This window comes from Pseudorca crassidens, chromosome 3, assembly GCF_039906515.1.
Source record: "Pseudorca crassidens isolate mPseCra1 chromosome 3, mPseCra1.hap1, whole genome shotgun sequence".
In the NCBI taxonomy this organism is placed as follows: domain Eukaryota; kingdom Metazoa; phylum Chordata; class Mammalia; order Artiodactyla; family Delphinidae; genus Pseudorca; species Pseudorca crassidens.
The window spans coordinates 130,258,112-130,283,273 of NC_090298.1; the positions used below are offsets into that span (position 1 = coordinate 130,258,112).

General features: G+C 46.1%; 1 protein-coding gene across 2 annotated transcripts; it reads left to right on the forward strand.

Annotated features, from left to right (window-relative positions):
• Positions 1 to 8,608: 8,608 nt before the first annotated feature.
• Positions 8,609 to 18,019, forward strand: SAP30L (SAP30 like). Of its 2 annotated transcripts, XM_067732359.1 has the most exons (4): positions 8,618 to 9,440; positions 13,823 to 13,945; positions 16,137 to 16,235; positions 17,772 to 18,019. In XM_067732359.1, the coding sequence occupies exons 1-4, from the start codon at positions 9,243 to 9,245 to the stop codon at positions 17,898 to 17,900; spliced, it is 549 nt and encodes a 182-aa protein (XP_067588460.1). In that variant the 5' UTR covers positions 8,618 to 9,242; the 3' UTR covers positions 17,901 to 18,019. The 2 variants fall into 2 exon arrangements, with proteins under 2 accessions (XP_067588462.1, XP_067588460.1); XM_067732361.1 differs by lacking the exon at positions 16,137 to 16,235 and having other exon boundaries at positions 8,609 to 9,440.
• The last annotated feature ends 7,143 nt before the right edge of the window (positions 18,020 to 25,162 follow it).

The following is a 25,162-nucleotide window of genomic DNA, read 5'->3' on the forward strand; positions in this document are numbered from 1 at the left end:
CTGCCAGCTCCTGCCTGGGGATGGGGAGAAGGGGATGGCGGGTCTGTCTTTGCTGGAGCTGAGAGCTCAGCTTCCCCACCGCTGGCCTATCAGTCAGCCTGGGAGGCAGAGGCCTAAATTCCAGATTTGTCCAGGTTCTAGGAGAGTCCTCGCTATGGTTGCTTCACAGCTGCAGCGGCAGAATTCAATCAACAAACCATACTGAAACATGTACTGTGGGCTCGTGGTGGTCCATGCTCTGTGCCCAGAGTGGTTGATCCCAGCTCTGTCCTCGGCCCTGGAAAAAGACAGGTAAATAAGGGACCACCTGCAACCTCTAGAGCCTAGTGATGAGAACAAACAAGGACACAGACAGGTGAGAAGAGAATAACTTGATTTCCGCTGCACTGCCTACGGGTTGCAGTTTGCACTATTTTACACCTTGCAGCTTTACCCCAGGCCTTTAGAATAAAACCCAAACTTTTTAGCCAGGCCCAAAAGGTCCTTTGGAGCTGGCCCCTGCCTGCTTCTCCATCACATCCTAACAGGGCTTAGGTGCCCACACAGGCCAAGGCTTTCCCACCTCCAGACCCCGCTGGACTCTGTTTGGAATGTTCTCCACCTGCTCTGCAGCTTCTTTTCATCCTTTGGGTCTCAGCCCAACTGTCACCTCACCCAAGAGGCTTCTCTATCAAGAACAGACCCACACACATCATTCACTCATTCTCAGCACCTCTGTAGCCCCCCTCCTCACACTTATCCTGATAACACAGTCTGTTCTTGTGATTCACAGCAGTTTTGTTCTATAAAGTCACCATGGACACTAAATGAGCGAATACAGACCCATCGCTCCTAGGGGAAGCACAGGATTAAGTTCCTGCCAGCCTCTGGTCACCACATTTTCATCAAGCCATCAATACATAACCTTGTTTTATGTGCATTTCTGTTTAAAGACACTTCATTTCATATAGATCATTAATCCATTCACATTGAACTCACAGCCAACAACACTATAACTCATGCCTCAATGAAACTTATCTAACATATATCTTTTCTCCGTCAGGCACATCCCAGCCTTCTGTGCTTAAGAACGCTAGGCAGTACCTCAGCACTATGCTTACAGGGCATTTTAAACCAAAGCCATCAACGAAAGCACAAAAATGTAAACAGTGCAACACAGAATAAGATGGCAAGAAGGACTTTTGTTTACAGTGCGAGAGCTGAATTGACCTCAGCTGGGAACATGCATGGTGGGTGACTCCAGTTTTTCTCCACTCTACACATGCACACGTCCAGAAGTGACCTCAAAAATGCAGCAAGTATCGGTTTTGAGGTTACAAGTACATTTTAGTGAGTAGGCAAATTTGCAAACCAAAATTAGCAAATGAGGATTATTTTAATTATTAGTTAGTTATTTTATTCCTTCATTTAGGTGTTTGATGTCTTTCTCCTCACTGGACTTCATGAGGGTAATGCTCTTTCTGTACTGCTCACCATTTTATCCCCAGCTCTTAGCAGAACTGATTCGGACTTTGAAAATTGTTGAGCTATTGTTGAACCAAATACCTATCTCTGGAATTTTTGTTTTGTGAGATTTATTAATACTTATGTTTTATGTCACTGTTAGTTGCATATTTAGTGAGGGCCAAAATAAAACAGCTACCCAGGGCTTTTTCCTGATCACACTCACAGAAGATTGATAGATAAATCAAAACTTGATTTTTTTCATGGGCATTAGAATTTTCCAGTGAGGCAAATAATTACATGCAGTTTCCTAGTCTCAGCTGAATTATTCCTTAGAAACTTGCTTGGTAACCTAGCGTTAAAGAAAGAAGTGGAGAGGGCTAAGGGAGTTTTTGCCTTCCCCATGACAGAGTATACACAGGCCCCTATATCCATACATAAATTCATTTCTGAAAATGTGACTAATCTCAAAAGTCAAACAACAAATGCATTCTGTCAACAGAGCACATCTGTTCCTAGGTGATAAAATATGGTATAACTCTTGCAATTACACTTGCATTTCTGGACACAATCTTTGATGATATATATCCAGTCTTGACTAATACAACTTCAATTTGATTGTTTTCCTTCACAAATCAAAAAGCAGGCTTAAGAACATCCAGTGGAGGCTAAAGATTCATTCCTTTCAATAAATCTAGTTATTTCTCTTTTTTTCCAGTTTTAAGTCAGTAAAATGTTATCTTTTAAAAATTTTTATTGGAGTCGAGTTGATTTACAATGTTGTTAGCTTCTGCTGTACAGCAAAGTGAATCAATTATACATATATACAAAAATCACATATATACATATATAATTACACATATATCCACTCTTTTTTAGATTCTTTTTCCCACAGAGGTCATTACAGAGTATTGAGTAGAGTTCCCTGCGCTATACAGTAGGTTCTTATTAGTTATCTATTTTATACACAGTAGTGTGTATATGTCAATCCCAATCTCCCAATTCATCCCTCCCCCCACTTCCCTCCTAGTAACCGTCCAAGTTTGTTTTATATGTCTGTGACTCTGTTTCGTAAACAAGTTCATTTGTACCATTTTTTGATTCCACATGAAATCTAATTATTTCTATCTCTATATCAATTATAAAGAGTTAATGATACACATACTTCCTTTTTTAAACAGCCTTATTGAGCTGTAATTCACCCATTTAAAGTGTATAATACAATGTTCTTAGTATGTTCACAAGGCTGTGCAGCCATCACCACTTCCTAATTCCAGAACACTTCTGTCCCCCTAGAAAGAAGCCCTGTACCCATTAGCGCTCACTCCCCACCCCGGCCCCCTGAGCCCAAGACCCTCAGCCGTTGGCAACTGCTAATCTTACTGTCTCTATGGATTTACCTTTTCTGGACATTTCACATAAATAGAATCATGAAATATATGACCTTTTGTGTTTGGCTTTCACTTAGCATAATGTTTTCAAGGTTTATCCATACTGTAGCATGTATCAGTACTTGATTTCTTTTTGTAGATGAATAATATTCCATATTCTCGATAGAATTTTGTTTATCCATTCAACAGTTGATAGATAGTTGGGTTCTTTCCATGTTTTTGGCTATTGTGAATAATGCTATGAACATTCATGTACAGGTTTTTGTGTAGATGTACCCTTTCATTTCTCTTGGGTAGATACCTAAAAGTGGAATTGCTAGGTCATCTGGTAATTCTATGTTTAACATTTTGAGTAGCTGCTAAACTGTTTTTCCAAAGTGGTGTCACCATTTTGCATCCCTCCTAGCAATAGATGCAGGTTTCAATTTCTTCAGACCTTCACCAACACTTGCTGTTGTCTGTCTTATTGACTGTAGCCATCCTAGTTTGTGTAAAGTAATATCTCATTGTGGTTTTCATTTACATTTCCCTAATGATTAGTGATGTTGAGCATCTTTTCATGTGCTTATTGACCATTTGTATACGCTCTTTGGAGAAATACCTATTCAAACCCTTTGTCCACTTTTTAATTGGCTTGTCTTTTTATTATTGACTTGTAAGAGTTCTTTATATATTCTGTATACAAGTCCCTTATCAGATATATGATTTGCAGACATTTTCTCCCATTCTCACTTGCTTTATATGCACGTGTCACATCGCTACTGTTGGCACTGTCACTTTGCCATTCACACAATTTTATGAGATTAAGATGCAATAAAATAATCAAGTACTTTCCCAATCATTGCTAGGCAGATGGATGTGGAGACCACCCATGCAGAAACTGAACAGTTGGCAGATAAGCAGTGCCACCTTGCCGTCTTGTCCTTTGATGTCTCTCCCTCACATGCAGAAACCTGAACTCAATGGGAAGCTTAGAGGTGTCATCATGTGACATATGAAATAATAACTACCGCTTATTGAGCACTTACTATATGCAAGACATTGTGCTAAGTGCTTTACATTTATCACATTTGATTTTCACAGAAGCCCTATAAGAGAAGTACTATTATCTCATTTTATAGATGAAGAAAACTCAGGCTCTTATAGTTTAAGTTGTCAATGGTTCTACAGCAAATAAATTGGCAGAGGTGGGATTCAAACCAAGTGCTTCAGAGTAAGGAGCCCTTGCTCTTATCCATGATGCCAAGAGCCGCGATACCTGTCAAGTGCCAGGCTGCAGACAAGGGCCAGAGCCAGAGGAATCTTTCACAGGTTCTCAGTGGAATAAGGAAAATAAGGCTAAATTTATTCCATTTAGATGACTGTCCTTTATTTTGAGATTCTTCCTACTTTTTTGGTATTCTGTATCGCCTACTAACAATACCAAAAGACAGTATTTTTCTTACCGTTATTATAAAAGAAATATAGTCACATGGTAAAATATTCAAATAGGAAAATGCATTATTAGCTTCAAATTCTTTCTGCCTTTCCTTCCTTGACCTGCAGTCTCCACCATAGAGGCAACCACAATCACTAGTTTGTGTATCCTTCATATACATATGTGCATGAATGGGTGTATAAAATTTTCTTGAAATACAAATGGAACTTATACTCTACATACTGCTCTGTATCTTTTCTTTTTTCACTTAATATCTTGGTATCGTTGAATATATTTAATTTATTGAAAAAACGTTGACTGAGTCCCTACTCTGGTAGCCGCCAGAATTGGAGAATTAGTGTTGTATGCACTCGAGCTACAGCAGCAAATAATACAGACATGGTCCCTGCCTTCATGGAGCTTATATTGTAATGGGACAGACAGTCATACAACAAAAAGAATAATAATAAAGGAGATTAATTGCATATTGTGATGAATGCGAATAAGACACTGAACAGAGAACAGATGGGCTCGGGAAACCAACTGCTCTTAATCTCTCTGGGGAGATGACATTTAAATTAAGACTTGAGGGATGGAGCCAGCCATAAAGGAGCAGGTGGAACAGCATTCCAGTCAGAGGGAACTGCCAGTGCAGAGACCTTGAGGTAGGAAGGAGCTTGGCCTTTTTGAGGAACTTACAGAAGAATAATTAGAGTTGAGGCACGGGGAGTAGGGCAAAGAGATGGCAGGGGGCAGTGTTAGAATGCACTGGGAAGCTGGTGAGGGGCCTTAAGGAGGGTGTGGCATGGTCTGGTTTGTGTAGATGCTCCCTAGAGAACAAGTGACTTAGTGACCTGCTCAGAGGCCAGTGAAACACTTCAGGCAAAAGATGATGGTGGGCTGGGCTAGGCGGCTGGCTGCAGAAAATGAAGCAAAGAGGACAGATTCTAAATATCTATTGGAAGTAGAAGAAAGTGCCTTGCTGATGGGTTGGCTTGGAGTGGGGTGAGAGGGAGGGAGAGTCACAGGTGATGCAGGTTGCAATTTATGAATTTGGGTGTCAGAGAAGGTTAACTTGAACATCGTGGTCTGTGATGCCTCTGGAGCATTCCAAGCAAAGAGCTGAATGTTGTTATCTGGAGTTCAGAGGAGAGGTCTCAGCTAGAATTATAAAGCTGGGGGTTATCAACCTGCAATTTTAAATATCTGGGGGTAGGTTTGGGTATGGAAAAGAATGTTATAGTTACTGACTCAAGTTGCCCATTTAAAAACGTAGCTTCTCCTAAAGGCTTTAAATTCAACTTACAAATCTTGTTATTCCATTATAAGTCTAGTAATTTTTTGTATGAAGATAAGGACAATCACTTTCACTTGTTCTGATTACTATTAAATTAATTCTTAAATTTAGTAGCTTCAGTCCTCAAACATTTAACAGACTTACAGCCTTAATTAATCAAATTTCCTTAGACATTTCAGACTACAGTTACAAAATTAATATGCCTGATTTTCTCAAACACTTTAAATGTCCAATAAGGGCAGACTTACAAATCTAAAAAGCCAGATCTTTCTAAGCACTTAACCATATGTTGTAGATTCATTACCTAAAGTTACAAATGTAACAAGTCAGATTCTCTGGGCCATTTCAAGAATCTTAAATCCTACACAAAGCAGAACAAGATCACAGAAACTTCTCTCCTGTGTTCATTCCTTCAATATCTGAATATTTATTTATATCTCCCCTCTGGAGTTACAGATTTACTCCCCCAGCAAGGGGATCAGAATTTTTTCCAAATATTACTATTTGGAACTAACCTATATAACAACATGGGGAAAGCTTATGAGAAAGCTTTCCTTGAAGAAAGACTACGAAATTGTATGTAAAGGATGGTTAAAAGCATGTGCCCCGCCCCCAAGAAAATACATAGAGGCTGGGGGTAATTAGGAGAGAAACCGCACAGTAATTTGAACAGGGAAAGGTTAATATAAAGATTTATTAATTGTAACAGGGGACTGTAGTAATGAGGCATTGCCCAGTAAGAAGTAAAGAGAACTCTGAAGAATACAGGAAGAGCAGATGGAAGGAGCAGACAATACTCCTGGGGCTGAGAGAGAGGACCCAGGAGAAAGGACCCCCCTGCCCCTCCCCCACCAGAAGGGTAGTGCCAGGGGAAGCTGGTGCTGAAGAAACTGTGTGTACTGCAGTAGCCTGGTGCTGGATGCAAATGCTATTTTGAAACAAATATATGTGGGAAATGTAGGAGCTCTTATCCATACTAATCAAGTTTGAAAGCAACATCACACACTGCCTTGTACAGATACCCAGCTGTTTTCTGTGTTGATGTCTGAGATCCCCTGCTAGAAGATATCCTCTTTTAAAGCAAGGATTATATTTCATCTTCCTCGTATGGCCAAGCCTGAAGTGAGTATACATTATATGCTCAATAATTTATTTTTGAATATATGAACTCTGAGGGAAGAATCCTACTCAGCTTGCCTTTTTTCCATTAATTTTTTATTCTCTGTTTTCCTACTGTAAAGGCAAGAAATATTTACTGGGGAAAATGCAAAGGTAGAATAAAGGGAGGAAAATATCCATCATAATTACTGTTGGTACTTTGGTGTATTTCTTAGGCACAAATAGTTGTTTTTCTTTTTTTAAAAACATAGATGTACACACATCATATCCCATATGCAATGTTATATCCTGTATCTTAAACTTAACGTAAATAAAGCACTTCTCCAACTCATCAACTCTTTGTTGAAGAGTCAGTGGTGAATTATTTTATATAGAAAACGTTTACATTGATGTTATGAATGCAAATGACTGCAAAATATCTCATTCTGAAGATGTTAGGTTGTTGATCTAACCATGTTAGATCAACCATGTTAACATCTAACCATGTTAGATGTTAGGTTGTTGATCTTCCCTTGTGAAACTTTTGGTTCTTTTAAAATTTTTCCTATTATAAATAATCGCATAATGAACACTGTTGCGTATAAAATATTCTCCGGTAGGCCGATTTCCTGAAATGGCTGCCCCACATGTGAAATTACTAGGCTAGTGGGTACAAATACGTCTAAGGCCACTGAGGAAAACTGAAGATCATAGGACATCTGCTTCTAAACATGAACACTGGTAGCTTCCCGTTTTCAACAAGAAACAAACCAGAAGCCTCTTCAATGCCACCTAGTAGTACCAAAATAGGTACACGTGCTTAGCTAACGCTCCCAGTCCCCTCCACGCCCCTCCCCCTGAGAAAATGCTGCCCAGCCCTAAAAGACTGCATGACCCTGGGCTAGTCCCTTCGGGCCTTTGGCCCTCATTTGTCCCCAGGCTACCCAGTGGAGAGGTGGCCTGACTAGGCGTGCCGAATTAGAGGATTTCCCTACAGCACTGAGTGTGTGTTTGACGTCCTGGGCGCCGAACCCCAAGCTCTGGGCCTCCGCAGGGCGCGGTCACCTCGCGGGTAAATCCGGAGGCTTAAAGCATTAGAAGCTACAGTTTACAGAGCTCCAGGGAGGGCCCAAAGTACGACAAGCCCTTCTCCACGCCGAGATTGGCCCAGCCTTTTCTACATCTCCTGCGCAGCGCCTCCTCTTCCCTGCGGTTCACCTAGTCCACCCTCCAGACCTAATCCCGACTTCCGATTCTTCCCAGCGGAAGGGTCACCCAAGCCCCTTGGGTCCCCTTTCCTCTCTCCTTTTCTTTCCGCGCCGACCAAGCCAGTCCCAGTCTCCACAGTGGGGGGTCTCCGCCACCCTAAGCTCCTGACCACCTTGCAAGACCTGCCATCAGACCCCCATCACCTCTTCTGCACGTCTTGCCACGTTATCTGTCCCGATCGTCCCTCTGTCTTTCCCGCCACGACTGTCTTTCTATCCGATTTCTAACCCGCAGGTCTGCGGGTCCTCTGGCCGTGGTCCTTCCGTTTCACCCTGTCTGAACCTCTCATGACAGTTTCTCTATCCCCTGTAGGTCCTCCCTCACATGCCCCTCCGCGTATCTCTCCCTCTGCGTCCCCGCCCACGTCTGCACTTCTGTCCCCCGAAAGTGATCCTCCGTACCCGGAGTCGGGCCCTCCGTCCAGCCGGGACCCTGCTAACCATCCATTCCCGGGACCGGAGAGTCTGCGGCCCGGTTCTCCTCCCTCACCCGGGGAACTCTTCCCTCTTCCACTTTCTCTACTTTGAACCCATCCCAGCAGAGTCCAGGAAGTAGCCAGGCGCCGGGGACTGGCGGCGACGGCGCCCAATGGGACGCGCCAGCGGCGGCGGCGGCCCCGCCCAGAGTGCGAACGCGGCCAATGGACGTGCGGAGGCGGGACTTCCGCTGTCCCGCGGAGGGCGGGGGAGCGAACTGTTGTGGTGCGGAGCGTTGGGCGGGCGGCGGCCGGGCGGCCCAGGGGCTGCCGCGGGACTCGGGGCGCAGCCGAGCGGCTGCAGGGGTGGGGCGGGCCGGACGCGCCCCGGGGCCCGGACGCCACGGGTTCGAGGCCGGGCCCCGCGCGGGGAGGCCGCGCCACCCCGGGGGAGCTGCCCGGCGGCGAGTTTGCCCGGCAGCCGAAATAAGGCGGGAGCCTGCGGGGGCCCTCGGAACCCCCTGCCAACCCGGGCCTGGAGTCCTCGGGGAGCGGCTGCTTCCTGGGACGCCCTCTCGGACGTCCCCGCCGAAGGGTAACGGTTAAGGGCCCCCGGCAGAAGGCGCCTCCGGGTGACTCCCGGCGGGGCCCTGCGAGCCGCAGGAGCCGACCCCGGGGCCGCGAGCGGGGAGGAAGGGGCTTGGCGGAGACGCGGGGCCGGAGACCGAAGGAGCGGGAGCGCGGCGGAGCGGAGCCGGGCCTCCCGGTCGCGGGGCAGGGCAGCGCCTCGGCTGCAGACGAACTCTGGGACCCTCGAGTGCGGGGGCCTCGGCAACCTGCCCCGCGGGGAGCGCGGCCGCGGAGTGGCCTACGGGGGACCCTCCCCCAGAGGGGCCGGCCCGGGGCGGGGAGATGAACGGCTTTAGCACAGAGGAGGACAGCCGGGAAGGGCCCCCCGCCGCCCCCGCCGCCGCCCCGGGCTACGGCCAGAGCTGCTGCCTCATCGAGGACGGCGAGCGCTGCGTCCGGCCCGCGGGCAACGCCTCCTTCAGCAAGAGGGTGCAGAAGAGCATCTCGCAGAAGAAACTCAAGCTGGACATCGACAAGAGCGTGAGTCCGCCCCCGCCCCCGGCTGGGCCCCCGCACCGGGCAGCTCTCGGGCCGCTGCCCCGGGCTGCGGGCGGGACTCGGGGGCCCTCCCCGCCCTGGGCCTCGCCGCCCTTTATCTGCAAACTGAGGAGTTGGGCTTGCAAAGGCCGCTCGGCGCTGGTGGGCTCTAACTAGGACTCTGCCCAAATCCGGGAGGTTAGCGGCGGGGGCTCCGAGGACCCTTTCTGCCTGGGAAGATTTGATACCAGTTTTTAGCTCATTTTATTGGTGCAGACATGGGAGCAGGAAGAGGTGGGTTCATTTGGTTCGCCCATGGAGGAGCAGGTATTAGGGAGGAGGTGATGAAGGGACCCAGCTCTTCTCCAACTTCTCCCTCCTTCTCGGATCCGTGTTATTCCTTCAGAAAAAGAAAGGTGGCAGTTACGTCCCTGTCTGGGGCGGCCTCAGCTTCTGCAGAGGGTCACCGAGCTCGCTGCTCAGCAGGCAGCTGTGGGGACCTGGGATTTTCAAGGATGTGGCAGAAATAAGACCAAGATCTGGTCTCGGGAGGTGGCTCTGGCAGTCGAAGTGACGGAAAGGAAGAAAATCCATTTTTATAGGGTTAACTTCTTTACAAATACCCAGGAGGTTGGAGGTGGGTAATTTAAATTTGAATAGAAAACTTTTCCTGTGTGATTTCACCACTTCTAGTTAACTATTCTAAAGATGGGCGTATTGTCAACCAGTTAAGAACTGTTTGTTTTGACATCTGTTGCTGCAAGCCTTAAGTGGCTGCCTGGTGATTAGGAATTGGAAGTTAGAGGGGTATTTAATATTCAGGTAGACCAGCTAGGAGATTAGGTGGTTAACATCCATTCTCTTTTAGGACCAAAATTTCTCCACTTTGAGGGGAAATCAGAGATTGCTTGTTAAACTGAAAGGGCACCCACTTCTCCATTTCTGATTTTACAACTGAAAATGAGGCCCAGAGATAGGAAGTGACAGTGCCAAAGTCACACAGCACCTAAGAGGCTGGTTAATTTCTTGAATCCGTTGTCTGATTTACTTCCAAGCCCCATGCATAAGCCTTGATTAAGTGTTTAATAAGTAAAAAAAATTCTTCCCTGCCCTTCCTTCTACGCTCTTCACTCTCACCCCCATTTTTTTTAAGTTAACAATTATATTTGCAACTCTTGAATGGAAAGATGCTACTTTGAAGTGGTTGAGGGTGAGTTGATGGCTTTCTTAGTACACATCTCTATCAATGAATGAATAAATGAATAAAAGGAATTATTTAAGCAAACACTGTTGGCTAGACACTGTCGTGGCCTGGATTAGGACATGTATGGAAATGAAATGTTTAATTCTAAGACAGTAATGAATTCATCCTCATGGAAACACTGCCCACCTTCTGTTTAGGTTGTTGGGAGCCTTTACTTGAGCAGCTTATAATAATATTTTATAGTACTAAAAAAAAAAGAAATTCCCAGTTCTTTTAAACCCACCATCTGAACAATTGTGCTGCTGCAACTGAGGCTCCATTTTCCCAGTGACCCCACTGGAAAACCTGTGTTGGGCTATGTTGACCATTTGACACACGCTGTCTAGAAGAGAGGCAGCCTGAGCCTGGTACTAGAGTTCCCAAAAGGTAATGCTTCTGAAGGAGTAGGATTTCAAGGCAGAATCACTCACAGTTTGTTTGAAGGTGGTGTTGTGGAGTCATTTCTTCTGAAAGGGATTCTATTTCATTCTCACAGGCTTGGGCAGGAATTCAGTTTTAAGTAACTGCTGTGTTACAAGAATTTTTAGCTGTTGCAGAAAGTGAAAAAGGAAAAAAAACACTAGAGCCTTTTCTACCACCCTCCTTTCTCCACCCCCAGTTCCCTAAAGGCCACTGGGCTCTGAAATTTCTGAAAACCAATATGTACTTGAAAACAGTTAAGGAGGAATAATGACTATTTATCTTGTAAAGGGGTCTAGCAGAGAACCTTTTTAAATAATAGCACCTTAAATCCTACTCATGCAGTTTAACTCCTTTCATGTAAACATTGGCAGTGTTCTGTGATTTATTAAGATATAACATGCTTTCAAACATCCCTCCAATTGACATATATCTGCTTTTTTCTGGAGAAAAGTAGAAGTGGAGAATAGAGTAAGGAAAACATTGCAGGAGGAAAGGACGTGTGCCAGGGGTTAGAAGGTCTGGATGACCTTGGCCGGGTCATTTCTCCACTCTAGGTGGCTTCAGGTTATCCCAATGGAAAATGAGATGGGAGCCAGGGGGCTTACACTGGTGACTGCTGAGTTGTCTTCCATCTAGGATTCCATTATTCTAGTGTCCTGACTTGAAATCTCCCAGCCACAGCTTTAGGAATCACGTCTCTGCCTGTTCTTTTTCCAAGTCTGTCGCTCTGTGAATTTGAGGAACAGCTTAGTCTCTCAGACCTTACATGTGAGACTAGCTAACATGAGGGCCAGCTTCCTGTGAGGTATGTAGGGTATGCTGTGAGTGTGCTTGCTTTCCTCATAAAAGCACATCCGGTAGTCTATACATCAGCTAGGTGAGCTTCTTTGGGACAGTGACACGTGCTGTGTCCGCAGGTCCTGTGACAGAGTTGAATCTGGCAAAGCTATTCCAATCTGTTGCCATATGTAAATGTGGCTTTTACTGGCCTAAGCTGCTTTTAGATGCGAGGGGGTGGCTGTGTTGATGCAGCAGCATTTATTGATTACCTGCTGTCTGCAAGACACCCTCACAATGTAAACTTAAAACTACTCATGACTCACTAATCCAACCACATGAAAGTGCTAATTCATCTGAATAAAAAACAGTTTTCATTGTTTTCTCCGTGAAAAGGCCTGAATTAATTACGCTGGTTTCCTATCAGCTTACTTTTATCTTTAAGCATTTGAGGAATAAACTCATTCAGAAGTCTCTCAAGAACATTTGCGCAACATCTGGTTCAGTGTCACCAACCCCAAGTCATTTACAGTCATCCTCCATTCAACGCTGCTAGTTATATTCTTAATAAGAACACGTTCTTCACATCTTAGCTGCTGTTGCCGCCTTCACTTACTATTATAATAAGCCTCCAGCCTGCATTAGAAAAGCAGCAGTTGTATCCAGCTTCTTTTTTTTTTAAAGTTTCTTATTTATGTATTTATATATTTTGGGCTGCGTTGGGTCTTCGTTGCTGCGCGCGGGCTTTCTCTAGTTGCGGTGAGCAGGGACTACTCTGTTGCCGTGCATGGACTTCTCATTATGGTGGCTTCTCTTGTTGCGGAGCACAGGCTTTAGGTGCACGGGCTTCAGTTGTTGCAGCACGCAGGCTCAGTAGTTGCGGCACGGGGGCCCTAGAGCATGTGGGCTCAGTAGTTGCGGCACATAGGCTCAGTAGTTGCGGCACATAGGCTCAGTAGTTGTGGCTCGTGGACTGTAGAGCGCAGGCTCAGTAGTTGTGGCACACGGGCTTAGTTGCTCCGTGGCATGTGGGATCTTCCCAGACCAGGGATCAAACCCGTGTCTCCTGTATTGGCAGGCGGATTCTTAACCACTGCGCCACCAGGGAAGTCCCCCAGCTTCTTTTATGTGGTTCCACCTTGTGAGAATTTCTGCACCTCTTTCCACTTCTCTTTGTGGATTAGATGTGTGGTGATGCAAGAATTATAAATAGATACACAGAAATAGTTTTTCAGAGGGTTGTCATCGTACAATAGTAACTGTTGTCAATGTAAAAATAGGCTGTCCCATCTACCATTACCACAGTGCCTTCTTTCCTGCTTTCCTGCTCCCGGGGCAGTGCATTCCAGCAAGGTATAAGTTCCTAACTCCTACAGGTCTGAAAATGTCACGTCTCTCCCTGCTTCAAAAACCTTGGGCGACCCTGTCTTGTTTGAAGGAAAGTCTAAGCTGTTCTCATGCCCCTGACCCCCAGATTTCTCCTGATGCTCCTGCACAGGCAGCCGCCTGCATCTAAGTGACATGGTCTCCTCAGGGCCTCTTCACTCACGCCTTCCATCGGCCTCATTTGAAACTTAAGTCGTGGCCTTTCCCATCTGGAATGCTTCCTGACTACCTGCAAATCCTCCCTTCTGGTCAGGGACCTCCACTCTAGCTCGCTCAGCCGCAGGGCCTTGCCCTTTGCTGTATCCATACCATTTGTTGTATTTATCATTCAGGGGGGACTTGGTTTATAACGCACTGCCCGGTGCGATATTAGCGTTCTCTTTGAGGGGTTCTCATTGTGCAATTCAGTAGGAAACTGGTGGAAATGATGGCTTGCATCTTGTTCTTCCTTGGTGTCTCCAATGCCTCGCAAGGGAGAAAAACCCCATAATTTGACAGATACCTGTTGCTGTTTCCATGGAATTGGCAACTCTGACTTTAATTTGCTTCCCAACAGGTAAGACACCTGTATATTTGCGATTTCCACAAAAATTTCATCCAGAGTGTACGAAATAAAAGGAAGAGGAAGACAAGTGACGATGGTGGAGATTCTCCTGAGCATGACACTGACATTCCTGAGGTAAAGGTCCAAAACTTTACCTTAAGAAAGCTGGGAGAATGGATTCTAACCTGATCCTTACCTCTGGCCTGGCCTAAGAAGTAATTTTAGTCTCCTCTTTGTTGCTGTGGTGTATTTGAAAAGTGACTAATAGAATCATAGTAATATGGAATCTGAGAGCTGAAAGCTTAGAAATCAACTGGTCTGACTGCCCCACAATTTTACAGACACTCAGAGTCACACACACAGTTTGGGAGCCCCAGTCCAGTGCCCTTTCCAGTAGGCTGTGCTGACTTTCTTCAAAAAAACCCTGCGAAATACCTAAATACAAGCACAATGTCAAGTTTTTAAAAACTTTGTTTTTGGCCTTAAAGTTAGAGACTGAGTGTATATGGATTGGGGGAAGTCATTTCCCCTCTGTTTTCTGGTCTACAAAATGAAGGTGTAAGTTGTCAGGTCACACCAGCTCTGATTTTCTGTCACTCTCTGATTCCTGGTCCAGGCTTGTTCCCAAAGATCTATTCCAAGGTCAGTTACACTGGCCCAGGGTTTCTCAACCTGGCACTGTTGACATTTGGGGCAGATACTTCTTTGTGGTGGGGCTGTCCTGTGCGTCGTAGCATGTTCAGCAGCAACCCTGGCTTCTACCCACTAGGTGCCATGCACACCTAGTGTCTCCAGACATTGCAGGTGTCCTCTGGGGGGCAGGATCATCCCCTGCTGAGAACCGTCGCACTAGATGATGAGCCCTAGGCTTCTCAAACCAGAAGCCTGCCTTTCCTTCAAGGTGCCAGTGTCTATTAAGCAAGGCTACAGGGAGGAATATCGAATTTTCTTTCTATCTAAATTGTTTTCACTTAAGACTCAGCAAAAGAAGAACCGTTTATAATGTACACTGGATATTTGATGCATGAATATTTCATAAGGCAACCGCCTGTTAGCACTCAGAGTGAAAATGACTGTGTAGGAATAGAAAGAGTAGGCAGGCCTTTGTCTGCAGATGTGGAGGAAACCTTTGAAAATATGGCCCTTTCCCTCTGCCCCTTCCTGTGTCCCCTTTTCTAGCATTGGTTTACAGTATCTTTCTAATGCTTTTAGCATTTTTATTATTATTTTATGAAAAAATGGATGTATTTACTTTCTAAATGCTTTTCACAAAAAAAAAAAAAAAGGTTTGAGGAATGTTTGAAAAGAAAGAAGGACTTTGGTCCCTCATATTGATCATTCATTTTGTTTTTAAGTGCTCTCCACCTGCCTGAAGCAAGAACATCTCTTTTAGAGGCAGGTAAAGGCAGCCCAACTTTCTGGGCCTTCAATATTTCATGACTGTGCAGCTTTCCTCTCTTCCTTTGTTAGAAAAAAAAGGGAGGGTCCTTTCCCCTCTGTTACCCAGTCATCTGCAGAGACCCTGACCCTAACCTGCTGATTTGTACATTTGCTACAGTAGCTTTGAGCTTTCTCTGGAAGGCTGTTAAGGATCCTAATACCCGAAGGCTGAGCCTAGGGGAGAACTATTTGAGAATACCAGTACTTCCCACTATCCTCCGTCATGCCCCTCTATCTACTCTGTGCCGAGCTCTGGCCTGTCTTCCTCCAGGATGTCTGTCTGCTTTTACCTTTGCTCTCCATGCCTGCTATGCCCTCTAGCATCAGCACCCCTGCAGAGCTCAACTTCACCATCTCATTTCTGGACCATTGCTGCAGCATCTCCCTCTGCTGTCCCTCCACCCCCAGTCAGGCTTCCCACAAACCACCACAGATCCATCTTCCTAGAACAGCGCCCTCCCATCTAGGTTCTCTCCTTCTGCTTGTCAAGACACGCTACCACCCAGTCTCACCTTTTAAACCCATCACGAGAGCCTCTGACCCCTAGCCTGTATGTCCTCTCATGGCTTTCCGAGCCCATGGCCTTCTCTCTCATTCCCTACTCTAGTTCTTTTCCTCACTGTCTCTCTAAACCCTGCCTCTCCTTAGCAGAAGCTTCACAACCTCCATCAGCCTTCTGGGACCACCCCTCCCCCGCCAGAACTCTGCTTCCACTGTTGTTTCTGTCCTTCCAGCCAGTTATTAGTCCTTGGTGGACCATTTCTAAGACTTCTTTGTAGTCTCTCCATCCCCACCCCTATCTAACGTAGTGCTAGGCACACAGTGGGCTCTCAGTGAGTCGTGGCTGGTCAGGTGATGGATAATGTGTTTCTCCTCTTCTCTCTAGGTTGATCTGTTCCAGCTGCAGGTGAACACTCTCCGACGTTATAAACGGCACTACAAATTGCAGACCAGACCAGGCTTCAATAAGGCCCAGTTAGCAGAAGTAGGTAGACAAAATTGCGCTCTAAAGAGGGAGAGCCAGCGTTGTGCTTCTGATGGTGACCTTGATTCTCCATGTGTGTCTATACGTAATCCCTTCCATACCTCTGGAAGCAACTTCCTCTTTCCTCTTTTGCACAATTTAGAATCCCCCAGCTTTAGACCTAGAAAGGCCTGATTTCCATAAAAGAAACCAGGGCACAGAGAAAGGAAAGGACTTGCTTAAAACCATACAGCAAGTTGGTAGCTTGGAATCTCAAGAGTCCTGATTCTAAGTTCTGAGTGTTCTTTTGTTTGTTCATTTGTTTGAATCTTGTTTTGCAAGATTCTTTCTAGATATGTTCCATTCTGCACATGAGGTGTGTCTGATTAATCATCCCCAAACCTTTACTCATGTTCTGTAGGAGCTATTTTTCTTTCTTTGGTTGTTTTCCTTGAATTCTTCTACTCTCATGTTGGTAATGGAAGTATTTATTACAATGAACGGAGCCTAAGAACGTTTTCTCCTGCCCTGAGTCCCTAACACAGTTCCGGGCGTGGGATGGGGATGCGGGTGCTCCACTGGCCATTATTTTAATATACTGACAGCCCTGCCTTGATACTTCCGTCCTGTTGGCATTTGCGTGGGTACCCTCTCATCCTTCTTTTCTAAATGTGTTTTTCTGTCTATTGTAGAAAACTTGGGAAATGATGAAAAATGCCATCCTACTATTCAGAGACAACCACTCTGTAGTTTTCGTTCTCTGACTCCCTTTTTATCTGAACCAGTGCCCTCGGTCCATCCAGAGATTTCCTTATGGGGTCACATCCCTGTTGGTTTTTGGTCTTCCCTTTAGAGCTTTCTTGCCGATCCATCATTTTTCCTTAAACCTCTCCTTCACCAGCGTCCAGATAAACCACAGAAGCACACAAGCCTTTCCTACTTCAAGATAACATTACCCTAGCCAGTGTCCACCCCTGGTGGGAGGGGTGGGATGAGATGGGGCAAGAGGAGACCTGCATTCTCAGGGCTTGGAAATAAAGTATCAGGAATACATAGTAAATGATGAATTTTTCTTCAAATCTCGTGTCTTTCAAGAGACAGTTATGTACTATTTAGGTGGTTTTTTGGGTGAGACACTTACATCTGTTCAATTGGGTATTTATTTGACACAATTTTAAAAGGACACTTTTCTGCCCAGTTCCTGGGCCTGAGAGCTTATGGTAGCAGCTGGTCAACCCTTGCAGTCCCAGTCTCTTGCTCCATGAGGATGACCTTGAGACTACGCCATGATGGACAGTTGGCTGCCACTGAAACAGAACTGCACCTTAGGAGTGTTGTGGAATAAAGTGTTGCTTTTGGAAGCCTGGAAACCAAATCACCTAAACCTGGGAAGAAAGGGCATTCTGCATCCTGTAGCGCTGCAGGAAGTTCTGCAGTAATCATAACCCCTTCCATAGCTCTGGGAGCAACTTGCTGTTCCCTCTTTCGCACAGCTTAGAATTTGTGGCCCTCGTGGTTCACGTGGTTTAATGGACTCTGGTTTTCCTCCCCATGTAGACTGTCAGCCGACACTTCAGGAACATACCCGTGAATGAAAAGGAGACGCTCGCTTACTTCATCTACATGGTGAAGAGTAACAAGAGTAGACTGGACCAGAAATCAGAGGGCGGCAAGCAGCTTGAGTGATGATGAAGCACATCTTCAAGAAATGAAGTATAATGCTTAATGCACAGGTGATATCTGCTACATTTAAGCCCGTAAAGACTGTTAAATTTTATTGTAAATAAAAAAGTTTGAATGATGAATACTGTAAATCTTTTCGGTCAGGAGGATTATATTCTCATGATTCAGCATGTTTATACACAGACTTTAAGGCAACTACTGGACTAAAAAAAGAAAAAACAAGATCGGAAAAAGAATGAAAGAAAAACAATGTATTGCCACATTCAGCAAAGCATTAAGTCAGTTCTACTGGAAATGTGGGATGACAGATATTTTGGTAGTCATCTTGTAATTCCATGCTGCCACATGTGAGGTGTAGCCCTGGACCAGCAGCGAGGTATGGCTTGGCGGGGAGGTACATGAGCAGACCCGTCTGCTGGGGACATAGGCGCCCCTCTTTGTTGCAGGCTTTGTCGCTTATCAGCAAATCCATTTGACACTGGTCCCTCGCCAGCTTTGTGCTTTGCACACAGTAGGCACTCAGTCAGGATTTGCTGGTTAATCCAGCTGTCACTAACAGTGCCAGCCTTGTGCTTCCCACCTCCAGGTATTGAGGCCTCTGCCGTTTCTGTTGCTCACCACTTAACTTCCGGAGTGTGAGGAAATCCTGACGCACCAACAGGATATTTCAGGTCAGACGAGAACTTCAGGGCAATCTCACGTGCCAGGCTGTATCTGTGGAGGTTCCAAAAACACTGAGGCAGAGCCCCTCCCAGGAGCCACGGCTCTTTGTTCACCCCTTCATGCTTCATGGTCAAGTTATGTATTGTGACTTCAGCCATTCTCCTGTGCCAGAAATGCTTTGACAAATGAAGATATTTAGTGGCGTGGGGCTCATGTCCTCAGAAGTACTAATCCTTAATTCACAACCACAAGAAAGCTGCCACGGACCATGTGGTTCCTGCTCCAAAGTCCAGCTCTGGGATAGAAAGTCTGACCAGCTTTGACCTCCTTGGAGGTCAGCAGCAAATCATGGGTTTGAGCAACACAGGTCAGTGCCATCCGATGTTCATTTTTGTGAGCAATTTGCCTCTCCTTTAGGGGGGACGATTGCTAAAGTTTTTTAAGTATTAACAATTACCTGATTTTTTTTATGTTCAAAAACTCAGATTCCTCTATCTAATTATATCAGAGCCAAAGTATCCTTTGAAAACAAAGCTTTATATCCAAAAGTATGCTTTTGCAAAATTTTCTAGTCAGTGTGTTGGGGGGCAGAGGGTGTGGACAGGGAGTGGGAAGGAAAGAGAAGAAAGGACTTGAATTCTAATTTCTGACCATCTTGACATATATTGTGGTCAAAGGTATCACTTTCTTACTCAGTTTTCATTCTGAGTTCTTTCTTAAGCCTTAAAAAATAAAAGCAGGGTTTCCCTGGTGGCGCAGTGGTTGAGAGTCCGCCTGCCGATGCAGGGGACGTGGGTTCGTGCCCTGGTCCGGGAAGATCCCACATGCCGCGGAGCGCCTGGGCCCGTGAGCCGTGGCCGCTGAGCCTGCGCGTCCGGAGCGGGTGCTCCGCAACGGGAGAGGCCACAACAGTGAGAGGCCCGCGTACGGCAAAAAATAAATAAATAAAATAAAATAAAAGCAGCAGTGGACAGCCTGGCCTGGCGGAGCATTTTAGTGACTCACTGACGGCTTAATCTGAGCATCCACGCAGAGAAGTCAGAACAACCCCACCCCCTGGCCCCCAAGCATGGTGGTGGAGTGGCCAAAGGTCTCAGTTCCGTGGAGCATGCATTCCGTGGACGGGGACAGGGCCACCACTCTCACTAAATAAAACGATGTGTGTTCGCTGTAGCCAAGGTTTCACCAGTGTTCACGATGCATGTCTAGCAGATTGCAGCCTTTTAAAATATGTATAAATGAATGTACATATAGCATACTCTAGACTATGAAGGGATCTTATTTTCATACACCTGGGCACGTGAGGGTGCTCTCTGCGTGTTTTTAGTTGTGCAGGTTCAATAGGTATTTAGAGTGTCTCGCTACTCACAGCTGAAGGCTGTTGATGTGTGAGCATCAGGAAGGCTCTAAAGTATGTGGCTTATGTCGGTGTTTTTCCTGAGAAGCTGAGTTAGAAAGGCTTTGAAGGTGTCAAACACCAAACCCCCTTTGTCAAGGGGAGTGTTTTCTCATCAGGCTGGAGTTTGGGGACAGGTGGGGTTAAGGCGTTGGTAACCTGCTCTCTGGAAATGTCCACATCTTATTGAGAAAAAAAGTGTGTCTTTCTGATGTTTGAACCAGAATTGTGGATGTGTAGGTCTTGTCACTGTTTCTTCAATAGCAGATCTGTGTTCCCAGTTGAGAGACAGCAGTACGCTTCTATACAAGAAGCTGTGGTGTTAGGCTCCGTCTGTTCAAGTGTGTCTGTAAGAGTGCTTTCATTCCCACGTGAAGCCTGGGGAAACTTTCCCCTCTCAGCCAGATGCTGTGCATACTCGAGTCCCAAGCCGTCTTTCCTCTAAGGAGAGGTCCTTTGGAAAGTGGAGGTTATGGGTGTCTTAACTGTTGAAAGCATGTCAGGTGAGAGAGAAGACAGAGCTCTCTGAACTTATATTTTCCTTGTGTGCAGAAATCTATTCTTTCATCAGACCACTAAGCCACTTGCCTTAGCCTCTTCTGCAGTCTCCCATGGCTTGATCTGGGGCAGGAGACTTCTGCCTGTCAGAGGTGGCCGACCCTCCAAAGCAACCGGATCTGGCTTTGGGGAGCAGTGGGGCTTGGGGAAAGCAGCCCTCATCGTGGCTGCCTGTTTTTTATACCACCTGTCAAGGACTCGTGTGTCTCTCCACCTGTAATGTTGCAACATTGCCTTCTCTCCTCTTGGTGCTCCTGGGCAAAACTGGAATGTGCAATCCAGAACTGGCACTGTCTTAAACAGCACAGCTCCTGCCTCAGTTTCCAGCCTGCTGTGATTCTTTCATAGGCCCTGAAGGGTGTCACATGGAATTGTCAACATCTTGCCATTTGTGTTGCTTCATTTTAAGGTTTTTAAAAAACAAACGGACAAACTTCTTATTTCAACGAACAAACCCTTAGGTTGGCAACATCATGTGAAAACAATCATAGCTGAATCCCTTGAAAGATTGCAACCAAAGGATTCAAGACCGCTGGTGTAAAAGGAAGAGGAATTTCATTTATGTGATACAGCCGCCAAGTTGTTAGACGTTCCTGTCATAGCTAAATAGTCACATCTAGTCTTCCAGAGAGCAGATATTAATAATTGTTTGCAGCTGGAATGTTGCATCTAACCTTGGCATTTCAGCTGTTTATTTTGTGGGGACTTTTTTGTTAATATCCTGGAGGGCACCTGCCTGGTAGAAAGGAGAAAGTAGGAGAGGGAAGTTACTCAGAGGCCCGACCATGGATCCCAGAGTTGTTGCTGCACAGAAATCATCCGAAGGCTCTCAGTCATTACCATGACAAGATCCAGAAGTTGGGAAAGGACCTTTAAGTCATCCAGTCCAGTCTCCCCATAGGTGCTGGCATTCTGCCTACAACCGTCCCACCAAGGTTTGAGCAGTCTGGGCTTAAACACCTCTGAGGACAGAGAACTCACTACCTCCTGGGGAAGGCTGTTCTATCTTTGTAAACCTCTGGCTTTTCTATGTTCTCTGGAATTTCCATCTTAGTCTCTGCCTAATGGGGGCCAAGTTAGTTGGCCAAGGACCTAATTGCTGCACTGTCCCAGGGCATAGTGTTTGTCTCTGGGGAAGGAGCAGCTAGCATATAGACACTCTGGTGTCCTGGCTGTCCTTCCCCCCTAGTATTAGTTCCTTATTGGAGATGTTGAGGTAACCCCAATGTCATCCTGCTGGGACGAAGTATAACATCATTTTACTCCCTTGATCTTGCTAAAGCTGATGGAGGAGGTCAGGGTAGGAGGGAGTGCTATCAGGCTGCTAAAAAAAATACCTTAAGACAGAGGAGGCCTTAGTTTTGTGCTTGCCTCACAAAAACTGATGCTCATATCACTTAGGAAAAGTTGTAGCTAGAAGATTTTAAAATATGATCATTGCTCTGTCTGAAGTTGAAAGGTTATAGGGCCCCTGAGGGCTTGTACCTTAAGATTCCTGCAAGTACGTCACACATTGTTTTTATGGAGAAAACAAAGCTTAGAAACTTGGGAGAACCACATGTCTCAGTGCCAGAGAAGTGCCGTATTTTCAGGCTGGAAAGTCCTTTGAGGTCGCCGTTGCCCAGTCCTTGATTTTTAGAGATGGGGAAACTGAGATTTGCAAAGACTTGCCCGAGTGCTGTGGCATCATCTGGACTAGCCTTCTGTCCTCCTGACGCTTCTGGCGCTCGTTCACTTTCCAACTTGCAGCATAGCTGTAACCCAGTCTGCAGTGAGCTGCCCTCAGAACCTTGAGACCTAGCCCTTGAGCAGAGGTTCCCAAGGCCAGCCTGGCTCTCAGGGAACCAACCTGTAGAACTCAAGGTTGTGAGACAGGACTGGGAAGGCAGTCAGTTGAGTTTTGCAAAATGAATGGGAGGGGAGAACAGAAGGAGCCTGTAATTTAAGACCAAGGTTCCAAAGTCCTGGCGGGAAATGTGGTGGTGTCCTAGACTCTAAATTCTCACTAAATACACTTGCCTTTCAGGTGGGTCACTCAGGTGACCCTGACATGAACAGACACAGCTCTGTGGCCCTGCCGTTTGCAGCCCCCATCCCTGTTAGCGAGAGAGGCAGTTGAACTGAAGGACAGGTGAGCTCAAGATCATGCCCTGGGAAGCATGGTGCTTTAGGGATGCCTTTGTATTCCTTTCACTTTATTACAGACTGTTTTCAAGTTTATGGTTAGGAAGGGTAAAGTGATCCCATTTTTTGAGGTGGAATCCAGCCGGGGGCAAGGTGGGACCTTTTCTTAGAGTAGGAATGTCTACAATCAGTCATTTCATCTAGCTTGCACCTTCAAACGCAAACCCTTCGGTGGCTTTCACTTAATGAACACATCTTTGCCAATGACAGAGGCTTGTACAGGATCCCTGTTTTCACATGTCTATTACCTGTTATTCCCGTCAGAGTGTTTTGGGGGTGCGGGTTGGTTTGGGTTTTTTTTCCATTTTGTGACTGCCTTATCGAAAAGCAAGTGCCCTTCCATTCCAGGCTTCCTCATATTGTACATGTTTCCTGCCAAACTGGGGGGATCATTTGTATTTTAATTTTGTAATCTATGGCTCTGTACTGTTGAAAGGCTCTCAATTCTGTGGGGTCTCCTTAGTATGTATGTGACTTTTCATGTTGCAGTATCACACAGATGGGATGGCCCGACTTTCGCTCTTAATAAACGATCTGAATGAGAAACAAGAGACACACTCTGTTGTACCCTTTGAATGTCCACATGGAGCTCAGATGCTTTCACTTGCACATTCGGCCCCTGGCTGTGTAGGACAGTGACTGGGGACAGCGATCTGTCCTCCACTCGCCCTTCCACTCCCAGTGCGCATCATGTGAGTTCAGCTCACAGAAGTGTGACCCTGCCCTCCCACTCACTCCTGTGCAAAGAGATTGGCTGTGGTTGGACGTCCCGATTCGAGCCTGAGTGCTGCGTAGCACAGCAGGTACCCTGGCCCCAGAGCTTCACTCTGGTCTTCAGTTATCCACCTATAAAAGTTCTAAGTAAACTGGATGGACGGTTGCAAATTAAAATGCCTGTTGGGGGCCGGGGGGTGGGGGAGCTGTAAACTGGAAAATCCAGGTCCCTTCTAAGGACAGCCACCGCTGAGCTCCAGCCTGTTGTTGCCGCGTGGGAATGCCAGCCCTGTGTGGCCAGTTCTCACAAGTTCTCAAGAGGAACTGGAAATACAGACCTTTACATAAATATCTCAACGTTTAACTATCTCAAAAACTTACATTTAGCAATGTATGAGCCGGCATTTCTTCACCTACAGTAGAGCCTTGGTATTTAAAGTTGGTCCATCATCTGAACGCTTGTTAGACCTGCAGAATCTCTGCCCTGCCTCGCCCGCCAGCCGGCCACTAAGTCAGAGGCCCCAGCAAGTTGCCTGCTCATGCTGGGCTATCTGACTCAGCTGATTGGTGGAGGCCCCGGAGGCCTCTGGGATGAAGCCCCTTGGCCAGCCAAGCCTCAGACACACAGGTCTTTCATTTCAGATCTGTCACTGGTGTCACTTTTCCACATCTCTGTCCTCAGCAGCATGAAAGGGGGAAAATGCAGTAAATATTGCTGTTCATATTAGTTGACTAGTAGTACTGCATGCTAGCTCTGAAATTTTAAACAGAAATTTACAAAGTACGGTTCTTCCCCTCAGTACCCTCCCCCTCTCCCAGTCTGCTCCCATGTAAATGATGTGGAGGTTGACTTTTCAGGAGGCATTTTGGGGGGCGAGGAGAGTGGGGAGTCCTGACTGTCACTGGGAGCCCACAGAGTCAGCGACGGTTTGTTGCCCAAGGATGTCTGAGTCATCTTCCTCTAGAAAGCAAAGGAAGGTCTAGTCTTCATACCATGTTGCCTCTTGATCTGAGGTATAGCATAAGTAGTTCCTTTCACTCTTCTGTCTGCTGCCCTCCCTGTTTTTCATATGTAACTGCTGAGGGCTGCCTCGAACCCCTCACACACCGAACCTAGGAGAGGTGGTTCGTTGCCAAGCTTCCCCCAAACTGGCCGGCCCCTGCTGGGGTCAGCCTCCTTTGAGGATCCACAGATATTGATTGTGATGGAAGGAGGAACCCATATCTTACTGTACCATTAGGACAGAAGTTCCACTAGGAACCAGACATCCTTTTTTCAAAATAGACCTTGAGAATATTGAATATCAGGTCAGCTGAGGTCCAGCCTCTTTGAAAGGTGCCACTTGCCACCTCCCACCCCCATCAGAATCCCCTACGAACCCTGTTACAATGCCAATTCCTGGGCCCCATCCCAGATTCTCAGTATGCAAAGCTCAGGGGCTGAATTCCAGGAATATGAATTTTTAAAATTTCCCCAAATAAGACTTAAGCTCATTACAGTTGAGAAGTACTAAACTGGTCCAGAGGTTTCCCAATCCAGCAGCTTCATCCTGATCAGGAATACTGGTTAGAAATCCCCAGTAAGACCTACTTAATGAGAATCTCCACAAGGGCAGCCCAGGGAAAATTCTCCTGGGGAATTTGCACATCTAGGTTTAGATGGCACTGAGTCCAACCGCCTCAGGCCCAGTAAGGGAAAGGAGCTACGTTCAATCTCAAGCAGCTCAGAAAGGTCAGAGCCTGAGCAAAT

Excerpts from the sequence above, each read along its gene's own strand:
- SAP30L (XM_067732359.1), top strand. The coding sequence starts at position 9,243 with ATGAACGGCTTTAGCACAGAGGAGGACAGCCGGGAAGGGCCCCCCGCC. Across the intron at positions 9,441-13,822 it reads AGCTGGACATCGACAAGAGC|GTAAGACACCTGTATATTTG; the intron begins GTGAGTCCGCCC and ends GCTTCCCAACAG. Across the intron at positions 13,946-16,136 it reads ATGACACTGACATTCCTGAG|GTTGATCTGTTCCAGCTGCA; the intron begins GTAAAGGTCCAA and ends TCTTCTCTCTAG.